Here is a 19232-nt window from a genome sequence, read left to right on the forward strand (position 1 = left end):
TTATCATGATTACTACGCTCCATTAGACATGATCTAGCAAGCAAGCAAGCCCATGACCAAACACACCTTACTCCGAGCCAGCGCAGACCCTTTGTTCATGGTAAAAACTCCACAGGATATGGAACATAGCCTAGATCTCTTAACAAATGATGCATGATTAAAAGACAATACAACCATATTGACATAGGCCTATGATGTGGTAAAATGTAATTCCCCAATCCAAACACAAGTTTGTCTCTTTTTTGCCTAATATCCCTGTTTTGCCATTAGATGCAAGTTTCTGACTGAATATAAACAGCTTGATGTAGGTTACTACAGTGTTTAAATCACTGAAACTACAAAGTGTTTAATCCACAGGGAAAGTATACTTTCTCTGATGGACTGGAGTACCAAGAGAAGGACTGGGAGTTTTGTGATGGCTATGACAGACAGTTCTACACTGAGAGGTGCAATGGACTCAAACCTGCAGGTAAACTTTAGCATATTTTTCTGTGAAAATCTTCCAGAGGGTGTATATGAACAGATTTTAATAAGATTTAATGGTGCTAAAACAGTGCCGGTTCATCTTTAACATAAACAGACTAAATCCTCAAATCCTTAAAGTGGCAATATGTAATGTTTTGGGCGACCTGACCAAATTCTCATAGAAATGTGAGTTGTAGATATATCATTCTATTTGAAAGTCTAAGAAACAGTAGATATGTTCTTTGTGCGCCATTTCTATACTTCCCATTCTTAAGTTTTGTTTTTGCGCCTTACTTTCGGTTTTGTACACCAGCTGAAACAACAATCATTTTGGTTATTGAAAATATATTTCACAGCGGTTTAGATGGTACAATGAGTCTCCACACCAGCTTATTTTGTCACATGAACTGAAATTAGGGGAGCTATTAGAGTTTTAGCAACCAGGAAATGGCAGAGCTATTTCTGCATAGTGCAACTTTATTTAAAGATTTTGGGTAATCATCTATTTAGTCTCTATACCATAGCAATGGAATATAATATATTATCTCAATGGTTTTTACCACAATCTGTCTGTCTTTCTTAAATTATGTCACTTCTTTTGTTGTTATTTGTCTCAATACATATAACCAGTCACTTACTCTCTCTCTATCTGACCTGGCAGGGGAGCCTCAGCTGACAGACTCATTGCGTGTCATCCCAGTTGGCTGCTATGACTGTGGGGATGGATTCTATGACCCCAACGCCAGGGTCATCACTGACTATGAGCATCAATTTCTCAGAAACACAGGTGAGTGGAGACTGTTGGAGCTCACTTCAAGGTTTTTGTGAGAACAGATCCTGGCGTCTTGTATCACATATGTTTCTAACCTCCAGCTCATTGGAGCTCAGTGTGCCACCATTTCACCATTACAATTTGACTTTGACATATGTCTTTCTTATCTAATTGTTGGGCCTTTCAAAGTAAAATGTATTCCTTTATCATAATGTTCAGGGTAGATATTAACCCATGAGTAAGCGTCGGCCACCAGGGAAACATTTGATACTAAACTGAAAAAGTACTATACTGGTGGATTATTCAGATTCTCTAATATAGTAGACTATTTTAGTCAGATACTTTGCTGAGGCAGCCTTATTACTCTATAACTCATCATCTGCTGGTCCTCTCAGCCAAGCTTGCCTCTCCACTGCAGTCATTTTAGTTTTGTTTTCAAAGGGAAAATGTAAAACACATTTTTTTCCACCCATTGAGTGCCCAAATGTGGGATCTTTGATTTGAAGGCAATGAGGTATGTCAGGTTTTCCGATCACAATTCCAATACCCGTGCCAGTTTTTCATAGTTTTGCATCACCAGACAATGTCATGGTTTAGGAATGGTTATGGATCTAGTCGTATCTCTGTGAATGGGATGCATGGTGCTTTATGGGAGACTGCCCAGCTGTCCTGTGAAATAATATACATACTGTATGTTATCTTTTGGCATAGGTTGCAGCCAAGGCAGCATTCTTTGGAAACAGTGAGTGTAGCTTAGCCTATACATACACATACAAGAACTGAAAAACAAATTATGATTTGAACATTTATATTTATGATTTTTCTTTGATAAGCACACCACAAACAAAGTGTGTATATTTGGATGATCGCTGACAGACAGACAGCGGCCTATGATAGCCAAACATAATACATATAAGAATCCGCATATTAATCACTGTGTGATCCGGAGCATGGAAATCTAATTCATGTGTATAGACAAAAACAGATGAAGAGATGCACATCCTGAACAGATGTCTTGAACATACTATATGTAATAAGAATTATGTTCCCGATTTTCCTCGCTTTGGGTCCTTCATAACAGTTCTGGTATTGATCAATGAAACGGAGGGAAAGAAATGTAGAGTTGAGGAGAAAAATAGGAGGAGCTTTAAAAACAATACTGTGGTTCCAATAGTCTGATTCAGATTAATTGGGTCTGTCTGCTGTTTGTTCTGTGATTTTGCACAGGACATGTTTAATTCATTTTGCACTGATTTGTGATTTCAAACTCAACATTACAAATCTCTCAGATCCATTATCATCTCCTTGATGGATTATTGGCCCCTTATCCAGATACTTCTATAGTGCATAATTAAAAATGTAATCTGCATATGGGTTTTTTAATGGAAACATCCAGTGTTTGTGTAAGAGGAACTGTGTACGAGTGGGATCATTGGGCTTCGAGCCCATATGACGTGACAAGGAAAACACTCTGTGTCCTCTGGATTTATTTTCATCTCTGAGAGGTTGAAGGTACATTTGTCAAAATGGGTGTGAAGACAGAATTTATTGCCAATGGCTTCCATCCAGGAAGGAGGAGAGCAGAGGGTCCCTGCACTTACTGTACATCCAGAGGAACTGCTCTCCCTGCGGGGACGACGTGTTTTGAGGAGGAGAGGAAAGAGTGCACTCACAGCTGTGGTACAGGACAGAAGAAGGGTTGTGTGCCAAATGGCACCCTATTTCCTATATAGTGCACCACTTTGTGCACTATATAGGGAATTGGGTGATATTTGGGACACAATCTAGAACAGAAGGGGAAGATAAGAGGCAGGGGTAAAAGGGCAGGGGGACGGGGAAGCGGAGCAGGGCCCTCAGCCCAGAGAGCTGCTGCTGGGCCGGGAAGGAAGAGTCAGGGAAATGCCCAGGCTTTGGGCCAAGACCTGAGAAGAAGTACAAAAGCAGATGGGAGGAAGCCCTGAGGAGGAATCTCTGAGTCTTCACAGCAGCAGCGGAGGAGGGGCGGGGCAAGACAGATCATCTGGATGTGACCCAGCATCTCTCAGGTCGGTCCAGTCCAGGGAGTGGAGTGGTGGTGCGGGTGGAAGAAAGGAGTGTCCCCGTCCGCCTGATTGTCAACCAACGCCACATGGAGCCCACTGTTGGCTGCCTCCCAGATATAATCGACTGTGTCGTCGTATCCTCCTCTTTACCCTTCTCTACTCTCCCCTGTCCTGGCAACACACACACACACACAAACACACCCCAGCACTGCTCTGTCTCCAAAAATAAACAGCCTTAGGAATCACAGATATATAGAAATCGAAAGAAATCTTGAGACTTTTGTAAATGAAAGGTTATTTTCCTGAAACAATCGGAACACCATTCATAGTTAGAATTCGAATTGGTGCTTCTAATTCTGAGGCCATAGTGGCATTTCAAGGGGAAGTGCAGGACACTGGAGGCTTTGTAATCTGAAGACTGCTGTTGCCAAAGCCAAGCCCTCATCATTATCTTGATCATGTGTAATAACACTGGCTAGGAGAGCCTTGTGTATGAACGAGGTTTAGGAACTTCACAGAGCGTCTTGCATGGAGCAAACCGCACAGAGCCGAGGTGGCAGGCAGGCAGGCAGTGATCGACTGACATCCCAGCTAACAACAAACGTTCCCGCAACTTTAGAACATTTTCCCTAAAGAGTTTCATTAGGTCATTAACTAACGTTTTTATAAGAATGTCCCCACTCATCCACCTGCCCACTTCTTCCCTCACCCCATCATCCACCTGCCCACTTCTTCCCTCACCCCATCAAGAAACCATGCTTCCCACCCCGCTATGCACTTTACAATGTATTTCATAACTTTGCCCCAGAAGCATTTAACTACAGGGCACCCCCACATCATATGAAGGAATATGCTTACCTGTTTAGGTGACTCAGTGAACAGTTGGGAGTTGGGGACAATTTCATCATAGAACATTTCCTGGGTGTTAAATACAGTCTGTGAACAAACTTGAAATGTATAAATTGATGGTTCGGATTACGGGATGCCAGGGTTATATTTTTTCCACATTCTGTTCCAGTTAAAGCATGGAACAGATTAAATTAGATCTGTAGACCATACTTCTTTAATGGCTAGCTCAGATATTATGTTTAGATATTGTAGAGATCAGTCCTTTCGGGTGCCCATGTAATTTATTTATAAATCCCATCAATGGATGTTTTGGTAGTTGGGTTTCCCAAAGGACTCCATAGGCCAGCATTGCTGACCTAAGTTCTAAATATAGAAAAAAGGAGTTGCCCATTAATGTGTATTTCAAATCTTGGAATGTTCTCAAACCATTACTGTCCATGATATTGGTAAGGGTACAGATTCCATATTTGGACAATTGGGAGGTTCCAAAGGCTGCCCTCCACAGGCATTATTATGAAATATTGGAGTATGGGCATATCACTGAAGGGAAATATTATGGGATATATCACTGAAGACCACCTCTTCCAGGGCAATAGGATACACTATATTTCTCTTGATACTCAGCCATGGGGCAGAAGAATATAAACCAATATTAGGATGGGGCAAAATGCTAGAGCCTGGAAATACAACTTAAAGCCAAGACAACGCAAGAGTGGCTTTGGGACAAGTCTCTGAATGTCTTTGAGGGGCCCAGCCATAGCCCGAACTTGAACCCGATCAAACATCTCTGGAGAGACCTGAAAATAGTTGTGCAGCTACACTCCCCATCCAACCTGACAGAGCTTGAGAGGATCTGCAGAGAACAATGGGAGAAACTCCCCAAATATAGGTGTGCTACGCTTGTAGAGTCATACCCAAGAAAACTCGAGGCTGTAAATGGTGCCAAAGGTGCTTCAGCAAAGTACTGAATAAAGGGTCTGAATACTTGCTGATATTTGTTTTATTTTTTATACATTTACAAAAAATAAATAAAGCCTGTTTTTACTTTGTCATTATGGTGTATTGTGTGTAGATTGATGAGGGGGAAAAACTATTTAATCCATTTTAGAATAAGGCTGTAATATAACAAAATGAATATTTTCCGAAGGCATTGTAGGCCTCTACGAGTCTGTATGTTGGAAAACCTTGGTTGCGTGTGAATTGTAGTTGGTCTTGTTAGATTTGTCCGGCATGTCCAAAATGGCGTTACTGTCTGTCCCAATAACCAGATGGCATTCAGTTCATTCTAACAATATGCTGTTCATCCAGTGGTGGGCCGTCAGGTCCAGCAAGGCCCTCTCTGCTGGCCTAAACATCATCAGAATATAATTTTTTTTTAAATATATTTTCCCACAAATACAGTGCCTTGCGAAAGTATTCGGCCCCCTTGAACTTTGCGACCTTTTGCCACATTTCAGGCTTCAAACATAAAGATATAAAACTGTATTTTTTTGTAAAGAATCAACAACAAGTGGGACACAATCATGAAGTGGAACGACATTTATTGGATATTTCAAACTTTTTTAACAAATCAAAAACTGAAAAATTGTGCGTGCAAAATTATTCAGCCCCCTTAAGTTAATACTTTGTAGCACCACCTTTTGCTGCGATTACTGCTATAAGTCGCTTGGGGTATGTCTCTATCAGTTTTGCACATCGAGAGACTGAAATTTTTTCCCATTCCTCCTTGCAAAACAGCTCGAGCTCAGTGAGGTTGGATGGGGAGCATTTGTGAACAGCAGTTTTCAGTTCTTCCCACAGATTCTCGATTGGGTTCAGGTCTGGACTTTGACTTGGCCATTCTAACACCTGGATATGTTTATTTTTGAACCATTCCATTGTAGATTTTGCTTTATGTTTTGGATCATTGTCTTGTTGGAAGACAAATCTCCATCCCAGTCTCAGGTCTTTTGCAGACTCCATCAGGTTTTCTTCCAGAATGGTCCTGTATTTGGCTCCATCCATCTTCCCATCAATTTGAACCATCTTCCCTGTCCCTGCTGAAGAAAAGCAGGCCGAAACCATGATGCTGCCACCACCATGTTTGACAGTGGAGATGGTGTGTTGTGGTTGATGAGCTGTGTTGCTTTTACGCCAAACATAACGTTTTGCATTGTCGCCAAATGTTCAATTTTGGTTTCATCTGACCAGAGCACCTTCTTCCACATGTTTGGTGTGTCTCCCATGTGGCTTGTGGCAAACTTTAAACGACACTTTTTATGGATATCTTTAAGAAATGGCTTTCTTCTTGCCACTCTTCCATAAAGGCCAGATTTGTGCAATATACGACTGATTGTTGTCCTATGGACAGAGTCTCCCACCTCAACTGCAGATCTCTGCAGTTCATCCAGAGTGATCATGGGCCTCTTGGCTGCATCTTTGATCAGTCTTCCTTGTATGAGCTGAAAGTTGAGAAGGACGGCCAGGTCTTGGTAGATTTGCAGTGGTCTGATACTCCTTCCATTTCAATATTATCGCTTGCACAGTGCTCCTTGGGATGTTTAAAGCTTGGGAAATATTTTTGTATCCAAATCCGGCTTTAAACTTCTTCACAACAGTATCTCGGACCTGCCTGGTGTGTTCCTTGTTCTTCATGGTGCTCTCTGCGCTTTTAACGGACCTCTGAGACTATCACAGTGCAGGTGCATTTATACGGAGACTTGATTACACACAGGTGGATTGTATTTATCATCATTAGTCATTTAGGTCAACATTGGATCATTCAGAGATCCTCACTGAACTTCTGGAGAGAGTTTGCTGCACTGAAAGTAAAGGGGCTGAATAATTTTGCACGCCCAATTTTTCAGTTTTTGATTTGTTAAAAAAGTTGAAAATATCCAATAAATGTTGCTCCACTTCATGATTGTGTCCCACTTGTTGTTGATTCTTCACAAAAAAATATTGTTTTATATCTTTATGTTTGAAGCCTGAAATGTGGCAAAAGGTCGCAAAGTTCAAGGGGGCCGAATACTTTCGCAAGGCACTGTATGTATTCAATTATTCCCCAGAGTAAGAGTTACACTCTTCATTTCATAGCGTTCCTCTTGGTTGCACTGCTTCCAGCCCCAGGTTGAGATTTGGAGGGCTGGTCTTTATGTTAGATATTTTATCCAATCATATTCAGCCATCATGTGTTGCCCGGGGTCTAAAATCTGCCCTCAGGCCTTCAGAATCAACAGTGCGGGCGCTTATAGCTTAAAGTGAATGGAAATTAAAATTTAGTGTCAACCAATCATCTTTAGAGTTGGCTATTGAACACCTGCTGACTAACTCCAGTGTTACACAGGAGCCAGCTAGCAGGCGTAGTGCCTGCACGTCTTTTGATTGGATTACCAATATTGAGAGGCAAGTCCTATATGGGCAGGTCTCAGAACTAGGAAACTGAAATTGAACAACGAATTAATTTGCTTACTACTAAGCTGTTTTTTCAACCCACAATGGAGGGCGGAGAAAATATCAATTTGGTCGAGGATATAATTATAACGCCATTCTCAAGACAAACTTTTCAAGAAAAGTTAGACATTGTCAGGAGAGGTAGACACTGACGCTACAAAGCCTGTCACAGGCGGGAAAGGGGTTTGTTCACCACTTTCAATTATGGGCGCTATCAATGACTCACAGGCTCCGAGAAGCACTGCAAACTGTACTGCTGGGAATGCCTATTATTTGCAAGTGATCGATTTGGTGTTTGGAGCCACACTGGCTTTGCAAACCTGAGTTGTCTAACCAAGGCAGCAACGAGACTCCAAAGTACGGCTGGGCACTTACAAACAATGTTGCTTTTGAAAACTTTTGGGGACACCCGAGTGGATCTACAGCTCAACGAACAAGCGCGCAGGGCAATGAAGCTGCACAATGAAAAGGTATTGTACTCTTCCCCTGCAATTCTCTGAATATAAATGTCAATTTCAAGGTGACGCAACGCCTGGTTATACTGCGTTTCTGTCTAAATGTATAGTGTCTAGAGCCATGGCATCATAATGATGGTAATAAGAGGTGGATTAATTTGGGTGGGACTGTGTAGGACTTCACTGAAGGCCCAGGCCCCAGAACCGCGACACGCTACTGTGTTCATCGAATACAAAAAAACAGGGTCATATGAATTTGGAGCATACATTAATAAAGGCAATTTTCTTTCCATTATGGATACATTTAAGGAAAGTGATTTTGCCTTTTTGGTATTCCCCATTAATCCAGATGGTCATTTTGAGTTTCTTATGTATCATTATTAGTGCTGAGCGATTAACCTAAACTTCTATAATGTATTGTTTTTTTAAACAACTAATTGACCAAAGTCGGTTCAGTTATTTGAATTCCATTTCCCTCATTTTTTCCCCCTGTGAGCTCAATGCGCACATCACAGTTTCTCGAGAGATAAATCAGATCCAGCCTGAACTGTGAGGTTGTAGGGAGTTGTAGTTTCTGACAGGCCACCTTTATACTTAGTGTAATGAAACGGCAAAGAAAAGATCTCGAACCCTCGACCTCCTAGCCCGAAGTCCAGCGCGCTATCGACTGTGCCGCAAAAGCATGCTCGTGCGGCAGAGTCGATTACACTACTCCCTCCTTTTCAAAGAGCGCATCCTCTACGTCTTACAGGAATCGCGCTCACCGGGCATTGGTGTCAGAAGTGATCGGACCTCGCATCCACGACAATGCGTGTGCTTGGCCGGTGAGCGCGTTCCTGCAAGAAGTAGAGTCGCAAGCTAGCGCGAGGACGCGCTCTTTGAAAGGAGGGAGTAGCGTACCCTGGGTTTATAAGCGCGGAAATCGAACCTGCCGTACGAGCATGCTTTTGTGGCACAGTGGATAGCGCGCCGGACCTCGGGCTAGAAGGTCGAGGGTTCGAGACCTGCTCCCTGTATGTTTCATCGCAATACAATCAAACTAGCAATGGCAATGATCACAAGTCAGTCATAACATAGCTAATAGGCTAGCGTATATATTTATGAAGCAAGCTAAAAACACGGAGCCTAAGGTTAGCTAGATAGCTAACGTTAGCTGCTAGGAGGATGTCATGTCATTCATTGGTGAGTGACTGACTTTTTCCCCTCATATAGTTTTTCGGTGGCTATACACATCTAGAGATGCATGTGTCATTTGGTTAGCTTGAACGAGAACTTGAACGACTGTTATCCAGTTAGCATATCTCTTGAGTTCGCAAATTCACTCTGGCTATCTACTCCAATTTCAGAGCACTCTCGTCTGAGTGTGCCAGAGCGCAGAATAACTGTTGAATTTACGCAACACCCACTGAATATGACTGGTGTCAGTAAACGTAGGCAAAACAATAGTTAAGTCACGAACACTCTAGATAACACGTGAACAGCCTAGCTATCCAGCTCTGCTAGGGCGAGTAAAATGGTCAGAGTGAGGTGTTCTCTCATTTGTGTCTGGAAGTAGCTAGCTAGCAAGCTAGCCAACTTTAGCCAGGCAGGTAAACTGCAGAAGGACATGTCGGCTTCAATTCCCCATGGGTTATCAGTGCAATTTTGACAGCCAACCAGCTGAAAAGTTTTGAGAGGGTTTATCTAATGTTCCTTCATTATATTTTAGCTCATGTTGCTCTGGGTAGAATTCGTTGTTGATCTTGTTGTTGATGTGCTTAATTGAGGGAAAGAAAGCCTACATTTTCATGGTTGTTTGAGCAATAGGACTGTAAAGTTCCCAAATGTAAGAGGACTCCCATGGTATTGACATATTTGCAGAAATCCATTCAGGTGTATGTTTTAGCGAATGCGTTTTAATGATCCAAGTCGCGCTGTTGCAACTGCCTGTAAACACAGTCCAGTTCAAATTGAATGATGGCAGGCCCTTGTAGCAAATGGGTTATTTGTGTCAAGGCTTATTGTAGCTCTGATTGGCTATGGTGCACCGGTCTGCATAGACTCTGTTTCTGGATGAGACAGATGTTTTATTACTGCAGTGTCTATTAACTGTCCAAATGCACGGGCGGTTTCCCACTCTATATTGCTATAGAATTTTCACAAATGCCTTAGTATACGTAATTCCCAAACATTCTAAGAATTTATGAAAACGGGAAAATGACCATACAATATCTGTCATATTCTTCCTGGGGGTATATATGAACAGATATAAATACGATTTCACGTTGCTAAAATGCTGCCAGTTTCACTTCAATTATCTCATTATTATCTTTGCTATCAAGCCCATGGATGTGAAACAAAAAGCAGGACCCACAGGGAAACCCACCCATTGGTCGTTTCCCCCAGAACCCCCCCCTCCCCCTTCCACCCGGTTCCTGCACTATAATAACAGGGTTGAAGCATAGTGGTGAGTTGATCCTGATCTACGAAATTTCAAAAGCAGCATATTTGTTTTATGGTCTTCAGGTATTGAGAAAAAGATAAAAAGTAAAACAAAAATTATTAACCATTTACCCATTCAGATCTTTAAATGTAAGTATGCAGATGTCATAAATTAGGGTGGGTAGTGATGGGGGGGAAAGTAAATATAGGAACAGAAATGCAAGCGTAAACAATGAAATATTATTATTATTATGAGCAATATGCTCTAAATGACCTTAAACATAGGAAGAAGAGGAGAAAAAAACAAGCAAAAATGAATTGTGTGGAAGACTATATGGGACTGGTCATCTATCCTAAACAGTTTAGCCCATAGAGATGCAATGTGCTGTTAAATTGAACTCGCCCAGAACGTAGTTACCATGTTCTCAGAACATAAGAAATGGGAACGTTGCAAGAAAATGAATGTGTTAGGAGAATATGGAGGGTTAGGAGAATTAATGGAGGGTTAGGAGAATATGCCATCAACGTCCCACCAAACATACTCAGAACATAGGATATTAATGTTCTAGACACGTAGATTTTCTATTATTCCATCAGCGTCCCACCAAACATACACAACATGGTTGCCATGTTCTCAGAATATAAGATATCAATGTTCTAGACATGTTTCATGGGAACGTTGCAGGAACATTCTGTGTATCAGTTGTCAGGATGTCACCTGATGGTCCCAAAGAAATGTCCCGCCCCCCCCCCCAAAAAAAGTTGAATTACACATCACACCTTTTTACTTTTGCAGAGCTGATGATAAACCAATAAACCACATCCATTCATAGCTCTTTGTCTGTTGGCAAGGTTAGGGATACACACACACACACACACAGTGCATTTAACATAGTGTTTTCAACTTACATATTTGACATAGATGATTAGATTGTGCATATTAATTTATACTGGTATTATGTCCTCATCTGGGATTTGAACTTTCCTACAGTACGCCGATCTTCCCTCTATGCCTCCATGTCAGTTATTGTTTTGTCTGACTGTTCTAATCATTGATTTGATTGACTTATTTGAGTGATATAAGAGCTTTCTGTAATGTTGTCTAATGTATAGTTGTCTAATAATATTTTGCTAAGAATATGCGAGTAGGGTGATTACCATAGCGGGTCTTAAACCCAGGACACCTAACCCTAACCACTGTCCCAATAAGGGATATCTTTAGGACAAGTGCTTATTGGGCCAGTATAGTTAGGCCCTGTCCAGAAGAAACTTTTCCTTTCTCTTTCCCTAGAATTGTGAGCTGAGTTGCTCTCATTTCTCCAGCTCCACCAGACCTCCCATGAATAGCCTATTTAAACAGCTTTTTGATGCCAGAGACACATTAATTGTAAATGAGAACTTGTTCTCAACTTGCCTACCTGGTTAAATAAAGGTGAAATATAAAAAAATGAAGTACATGATCCATAATATAACAGAATATACGCTACAAACTGAACAGAGTCGATAGTGGAAAACGGGAGCAGATTGAGCTGATACACACTACATCTCTGCACAGTCCTATCAGCACCGAATTCTTCTCTATCTTTTTTTTCTGTTGGGTTTTCATTGTTGATATGTTTCACCCTGGCTGATTCGTTGTCCGCGGGGCAGTGGACATTGACCGTAGGGAGTTTTAAATATATATTTTTCTCTCACCCATCAACACACAATACCCCATAATGACAATGTGAAAACATGTTTTTTTATACATTTTTGCCAATGTATTTACATTAGTATTCAATACTTTGTAGAAGCACCATTGGTAGCGATTATAGCTGTGAGTCTTTCTGGGTAAGTCTCTAAGAGCTTTCAATACCTGGATTGTGCAAAATTTTCCCATTCATAATTTTCTAAATTCTTCAAACTCTGTCAAATTGTTTGTTGATCATTGCTAGACAACCATTTTCAGGTGTTTCCCTGGATTTTCAAGTTGATTTAAGTCAAAACTGTGACTCGGCCACTCAGGACAATTCACTGTGGATATGGCCTTCGGGTTCTAGGTTATTGTCCTGCTGAAAGGTGAGTTAATCTCCCAGTGTCTGGTGGAAAGCAGACTGAACCATGTTTTCCTCTAGGATTTGTCCTGTGCTTATTAGCTCCATTCTGTTTCTTTTTTTTATCCTGAAAAACTCCCCAGTCCTTAATGATTAAAAGCATACTCATAACATGATGGAGACACCACTATGCTTGAAAATTTGGAGATTGGTACTCAGTAATGTGTTGTATTGGACAAAAAGTGAATTGCTTTGCCACATTTTTAGCAGTATTACTTTAGTGCCGTGTTGCAAACAGGATGCGTGTTTTGGAATATTTGGCATTCTGTACAAGCTTCCTTCTTTTCACTCTGTCAATTAGGTTAGTATTGTGGAGTAACTACAATGTTGTTGATCCATCCTCAAGTTTCTCCTATCATAGCCATTAAACTCTGTAACTGTTTTAAAGTCACCATTGGCCTCATGGTGAAATCGCTGAGCGGTTTCCTTTCTCTCCGTTAACTGAGTTAAGAAGGACGCCCATCTTCCAATAGGTGCCCTTCTTTGCGAAAGCATTGGAAAACCTCCCTGGTCTTTGTGGTTGATTCTGTGTTTGAAATTAACTGCTCGACTGAGGGATAATTGTATGTGTGAGGTACAGAGATGAGGCAGTCAATTAAAAATCATGTTAAACACTATTATTGCACAGAGAGTGAGACCATGCAACTTATTATGTGACTTGTTAAGCAAATGTTTACTCCTGAACTTATTTAGGCTTGCAAATCAAAGGGATTGAATACTTATTGACTTGTGTTGTTGTTGCGGAAAATAAATAGGCCTATAAATGTTGAAATGTTGGCTACAGAGGAAGTTGGTATGTTTTGAATTTCAAGTTATGAATTATGAAATGTAATTAAATTGTTTGCTCTTTTTGAGGGTGGTGGCGAGTGGGTGCTGCCCTTGTTTTTTAACTTTTATTATCATTGCACCTGCCCCCTCACCCCCCCCAAAGGTCTGCAAAGCCCTGTATCCCACTGCCAAGGAAAATACCCCTGACTTTGGCTACTGCCACTCTATTGTGAGTCCAGGTATGCATCCCAAATGGCACCCTTTTCCCTATAAAGTGCCCTGTTTTGACTAAGGCTCATATGGCTCTGGTCAAAAGCAGTGCATTATAAGTAGCCTAGAGAATAGCGTGCCATTTGGAACGCAATCAAGCTGAAGCTTTTTCCAGAAGATACAATCAGTAATGTTCATGTTTGCTGTAATATCCATGGGTCCTTTACTGAATCCTGAAACTATCTCCTCTCCAATTGTAAATCCACTCAGATTATTTTAATTCCAACAAATAACCTCTCCCAGAATAATGACAACTCCGACGTCAACTATATTCAGGCGTTAAGTAACTAACCTGGCTGGTTGGCTGATCTATTGGTCAAGCTGATTTGACAGGCATTACGTTAATTTAACGCTGTTAAGTGTTTCTGCTGCATTAGTTGACAGGAAACACCTTTCTTTTTTTTTTTTTACAAGGAGCCATTATCGTTTCCCTTTTACATTGCTGCTCGTGGGTGAGCCTCTGTGAGAGAGTTTGGGTAACGAGTTATATCCAGTTATAGACACCACCAAACAGTCTCAGTAAGGGCCGGGGGGAAAGGCAGAATTAGTATGGGAAGACAACCAACAAGAAAATATTTGTAGCATTAATGTCATGTTTATGATGTGCCAACTAACATTTAATTTAGCAATAAGGCCCGAGGAGGTGTGGTATATTTTCAATATACAATGGCTAAGGGCTGTTCTTAGGCACAAAGCATACAGTTTTTAGTCATGGTATATTGGCCATATACCACAAACCCTCGAGGAGCCTTATTGCTATTATAAACTGCTTACCAATGTAATTAGAATAGTAAAACATGTTTTTTTGGTAATACCTGTGGTATATGGTCTGATATACCACGGTTTTCAACCAAACAGCATTCAGGGCTCAAACCACCCAGTTTATAATATGCAATATAGTCTACATGTAGGGTGAAGTATGTATGAGTGGGACACTTTCTGGTGTTTTTATGTTTGCTCCTTCTCAAGTAATGTTTATTTCAAGTAAGGTCTTGTTCACATTTGGGATGAAACAACTTGATCATTTATCATTCAGTGGATGCTACAAACCCCTAAAACAACATCACACCCATACTTTTGCTAAAATGGAGCAGCAAGGTAGCCTAGTGGTTAGAGTGTTGGACTAGTAACCAAAAGGTGGCAAGTTCATATCCCTGAGCTAACGAGGTACAAATCTGTCGTTCTGCCCCTGAACAGGCAGTAAATCCATTGTTCCTAGGCCGTCATTGAAAATATGAATGTGTTCTTTAACTGACTTGCCTAGTTAAATAAAGGTAAAATAAATTTAAAAAGCGTGTGTTAGTGGGACACTTTAGTAAATTAACTGGGACACAATTTTTTCCATTAGTAATACATTTGTGTCCCATTTCACACTTCATCAAAAAGCCTTTGTAGAAGCTTGTAAATAACTGTTTTAAACATTTTGTGACAAACTTTTCCTTTCCTCACCTTGTGTCCCTCTAATTCCTTCCACCATTGTCCTATGCTGCTTATTTGCTATATATAGCGTCTAAAATCGATTCAGAGCTGTTATGAACAACTAAAACAACATTTCAATGTATTTTAGAATATCTAATGCGGGAAATGTTTTTAAATGGATTTAAAGCTTAATTTGGTGCATTTGTTACAGTTGAAAAGTACTATAAATCAAATTTTCATAAAATATAACTGTTTACATGAATGGTTATTATATTTGAAAGAACTACTAATAACTATTCATTTTAACACACAAAGCTAGATTGTGGAATTATAATTGACAGAATGACAACATTATCATTGTAGCATAAGGATCCATATCTATGGGGGTTGTTCATCAAATCACATGTATTTATAAAGCCCTTCTTACATCAGCTGATATCTCAGTGCTGTTTCAACTGGTCACCCCATCTAGGAAACCTGACCACACACACAAAAACAAAACAAAATTTCACCCTAACCAAACCATTTTTTTCATGCACAGAACACATTCAGCAACAACCCAATACACATTTTTGTGGTTTTCAATATTACCATAGTATAGTACTCTAAAACACAAATGTACCACTAGTGCTGACATCACCCGAGTGTAAAACTTGTTTTTTAAAGTTCATCTTTCTTTTTTTTGTTACATGACAGTCATGTGTAGACGAATGAACAAAACAATTCAACCATGCAGGCTAAAATAATTTGGATCTGGTGGATAATATTTTTATTATCCATTTGGAGTTTTTAAAATATATGTTTTACTTGTGTGTAGGCAAAATTATTTTCCCAATAATTAATATATGCAAATTAATGCCCCTAAACTATTTCGAGTATTCATTATAGAAGGCTTTATTGCAGGTTTAAATAAGAAATCCACAGTAGGCAAAGAATTTAAAAACACATGAAGTTTTAAATGTTTAGATTCTGAATTTCCATTTATTTCAGATTGCATCGAACTATGGTGGCCACCTGTGCCCTCAAATAGAATTGTATTAAGGTATCAATTTAACATTGACTTAAACGCTCTGTGAAGCGATCACAATCCTAAGAGGGGAAATTACAGCAAAAAAAAAATGAAAATGTGTGAATTCTATCTCATTACCATAAGCGCTCAGGGAAACGGTAATTGCAGTGCTAAGGCCTCGCCACCAACAGAAACCGGTGCAGAGGTATTAATTGGTTTAAAATAGTGATGAGATGTCCTTCTTGACGGTGACCTCCGTTGCAAAGAGGGGAGGCAACACAACGCGACAAAAAAAAATTATGGATAGCCTTCGTTTCGTATGCAGCTGCTGTGGTGCCTGGTGCGGCTCCGGGCCAGGGCGCAACTGTGATTTCAATTGCCGAACGCGTGAGCCAGGTAGAGTGGCGAGAGAGCCGACGGAGTGGCTGTTAGGACTATCGCAGGCAATTACACACAATCAGGCGAGAGCTTCAGACCTGTTCCCAACAATGGGCCCGGCACACACTGTTCCACAGGGTGAGCACTCAAGTGTGTGCAGCTGCGACGCCCGGATTCAGTCCCAACAGAGAAGCTGTAGCCTCCTAGGCTACCCAGTGATCTGCAACGATTACCTCATTTCAGTTTTAACGATATGAAAACCAATATATTATCTGTTGTTTTGGTAGTCGAGTCATCCTTGTAAAAAAATGTTCGTACATTTCTTTGGTGTGTGTGATTTAAGAAGTTATTTTCTCCTAATTATTACCTTGATTTGACATAGATGCGAACGGGACATGTGTTCGTTTCAGAAGCTCGAATTGAATGACAATGATATGCTGCTTCCAGTCCAGAGGCTTTCCCCCGTCTCCCTTGATTACATGTTCAAATGTTTTTTTATGAACTAGGCTATTAGAATAGGTTATTTGTTTATACTAGACTTGTAAGTTCTTAGATTAATTGACTGGTTAAAAATAGTTTTAAAAGGTTGTTGCCTTATTCTGACCCTATTATTATTATTCTGACCTTATTTCTATTTTCCTGCAGATGACTATGAACATGAGTGGATTGTGTCTACTTGTCGGAAGAGCTGGGACGAGAAAGTTGGACATTCACCTGAAAAACTAGGCCACATTTCAGAACTGGACATTGAGTTGCAGGCTTGAGCGGGAGAAAAAACATTAAAAGGCAGCTCATTTATGGAATGTTCAACTGTGGTGCATACAGGCCTACCTGTGAATTATATTTCGTGAAATCTGAAATATCCTACATGTTCGTTTTTATTTTAAATAGGTTTAATTTGACCAGATACATAAAAACAAAATAGGTAAGCCTATTTCAGATGCACAACAACACGTTGAAGCACATGTGAGCTACTGAAAGAATATACTCATTTAGCCCCCTCCCCACCAATCCTTGATTTATAACTTGTAAACCCTTTTGTTACTTGTAATGTTTTGTCCTTAAATGTCCCTGCTCTGCTCTCTCTGCATGGTGCCGAAATGACTGTACTACCAGTGCAGGCCAATGTAATCAGTGTCAGATTGTTCTCTCAAGTGTCCCCGAAGACTCAGCAGCTTAATGGATGCAAATGAACATGAAATATGACTCCCTCTTATATAGGCTATGCAAGATATCCATCAGCACAATATACTGTTTCCGATAGGCTTTGTTTCAGCCAGGCTTCTATTTAGGTGCCTTACTATATTTCTCAATATAAGGCTTTGGATCCAGTAATTGCATTTTCTACTATAATGTTGTGCTGTAGTGTTTTTGCCCAGACAGACAAGCGTATATTTGCGAGTGAGACGTTTTAGTCTGTCTCGGCTAAAGCTGCCCTTTGAAACAGGACCTAGGTTAGAGGATCAATCTCACGATGCAGCCTGACAGTGGCTTCCTGTCTGTGATGGCGCTCAGCTGGGCTTGCCGGACGAATCAGCTGCAGAGTGGTGGAGAAGAAGAGGGGAGGAGATGAGTCATTACTGCGCACACTGACCCATGAAGAACCCGCCAGCTCAGCCATCGGCCTGTGATTGCTTCCTGCCCAGCGCCGGGCACACACACTTTTACACACAGACACACAAATTGACACACCGAGACATGCAAGTATGCACACACACAACCAGGTACGCACCGGACATACCATAATACTTCAAATAATAGCCCAGGCGTTTATTTGCTTTTCAATCACTGAACACAACCGCCAGGTGTCTATTTCCTTAATGCACACAGCTTTTGCTCAGAAAAATGTTGTGAAGTCTACCATACTGTTTATTGTGACCGGTATAAACATTATAATAACACACCCATTGCTCTTTATCTACTTTTGAGCACTCTCAATGGTGCTCAATAAAGTTCAGTCGTGAACAAATAACTTTAGACCCAGCATTTATTTGAAACAGGTGTTTATTTGTTGACAACGCGTGCCGATTATTGGCTATTAAATGAGACAGGCGGCTATTTGAGACTGGAAAATGCACACACACCAGAATGACCCGCAGAGGCCTACAGTGCCTTCGGAAAGTATTCAAACCCCTTGGCTTTTTCCACATTTTGTTACATTATAGCCTTATTCTAAAATTGATTAAATAGTTTTTTTCTCTCTTCAATCTACTCACTATACCCCATAATGACAAATGTTTAAAAAATAAAAACAGAACTGACACATTTACATAAGTATTCAGACCCTTTGCTTTGACACTTGAAATTGAGCTCCGGTGCATCCTTTCCATTGATCATCCTTGAGATGTTTCTACAACTTGATTGGAGTCCACCTGTGGTCAATTCAATTGATTGGACACTTTGGAAAGGCACACACCTGTCTATATAAGGTCCGACAGTTGACAGTGCATGTCAGAGAAAAAACCAAGCCATGAGGTTGAAGGAATTGTCCGTAGAGCTCAGAGACAGGGTTGTGTTGAGGCACAGATCTGGAGAAAGGTACCAAAACATTTCTGCGGCATTGAAGGTCCCCAAGAACACAGTTGGCCTCCATCGTTATTAAATGGAAGACGTTTGGAACCACCAAGACTTCCTAGAGCTGGCCCCCCTGCCAAACTGAGCAACCGGGGGAGAAGAGCCTTGACCAAGAACCCAATGGTCACACTGACAGAGCTCCAGAGTTCCTCTGTGGAGATGGGAGAACCTTCCAGAAGGACAACCATCTCTGCAGCACTCCACCAATCAGGCCTTTATGGTAGAGTGGCCAGACAGAAACCACTCCTCAGTAAAAGGCACATGACAGCCTGCTTGGAGTTTGCC

At 40.8% G+C, this 19232-nt stretch overlaps 1 protein-coding gene across 1 annotated transcript; it reads left to right on the top strand.

Annotated features, from left to right (window-relative positions):
- Positions 1 to 333: 333 nt before the first annotated feature.
- On the top strand, positions 334 to 18630 carry LOC135516989 (MORN repeat-containing protein 5-like; the record flags this gene model as incomplete). Its single annotated transcript, XM_064941036.1, has 3 exons — positions 334 to 469; positions 1127 to 1252; positions 17019 to 18630. Coding segments are annotated over 3 exons (381 nt in total), but the record flags the coding sequence as incomplete, so codon positions are not given.
- Positions 18631 to 19232: the final 602 nt, after the last annotated feature.

The sequence above is a fragment of the Oncorhynchus masou genome, chromosome 28, assembly GCF_036934945.1.
Source record: "Oncorhynchus masou masou isolate Uvic2021 chromosome 28, UVic_Omas_1.1, whole genome shotgun sequence".
Classification (NCBI taxonomy): Eukaryota; Metazoa; Chordata; class Actinopteri; order Salmoniformes; family Salmonidae; genus Oncorhynchus; species Oncorhynchus masou.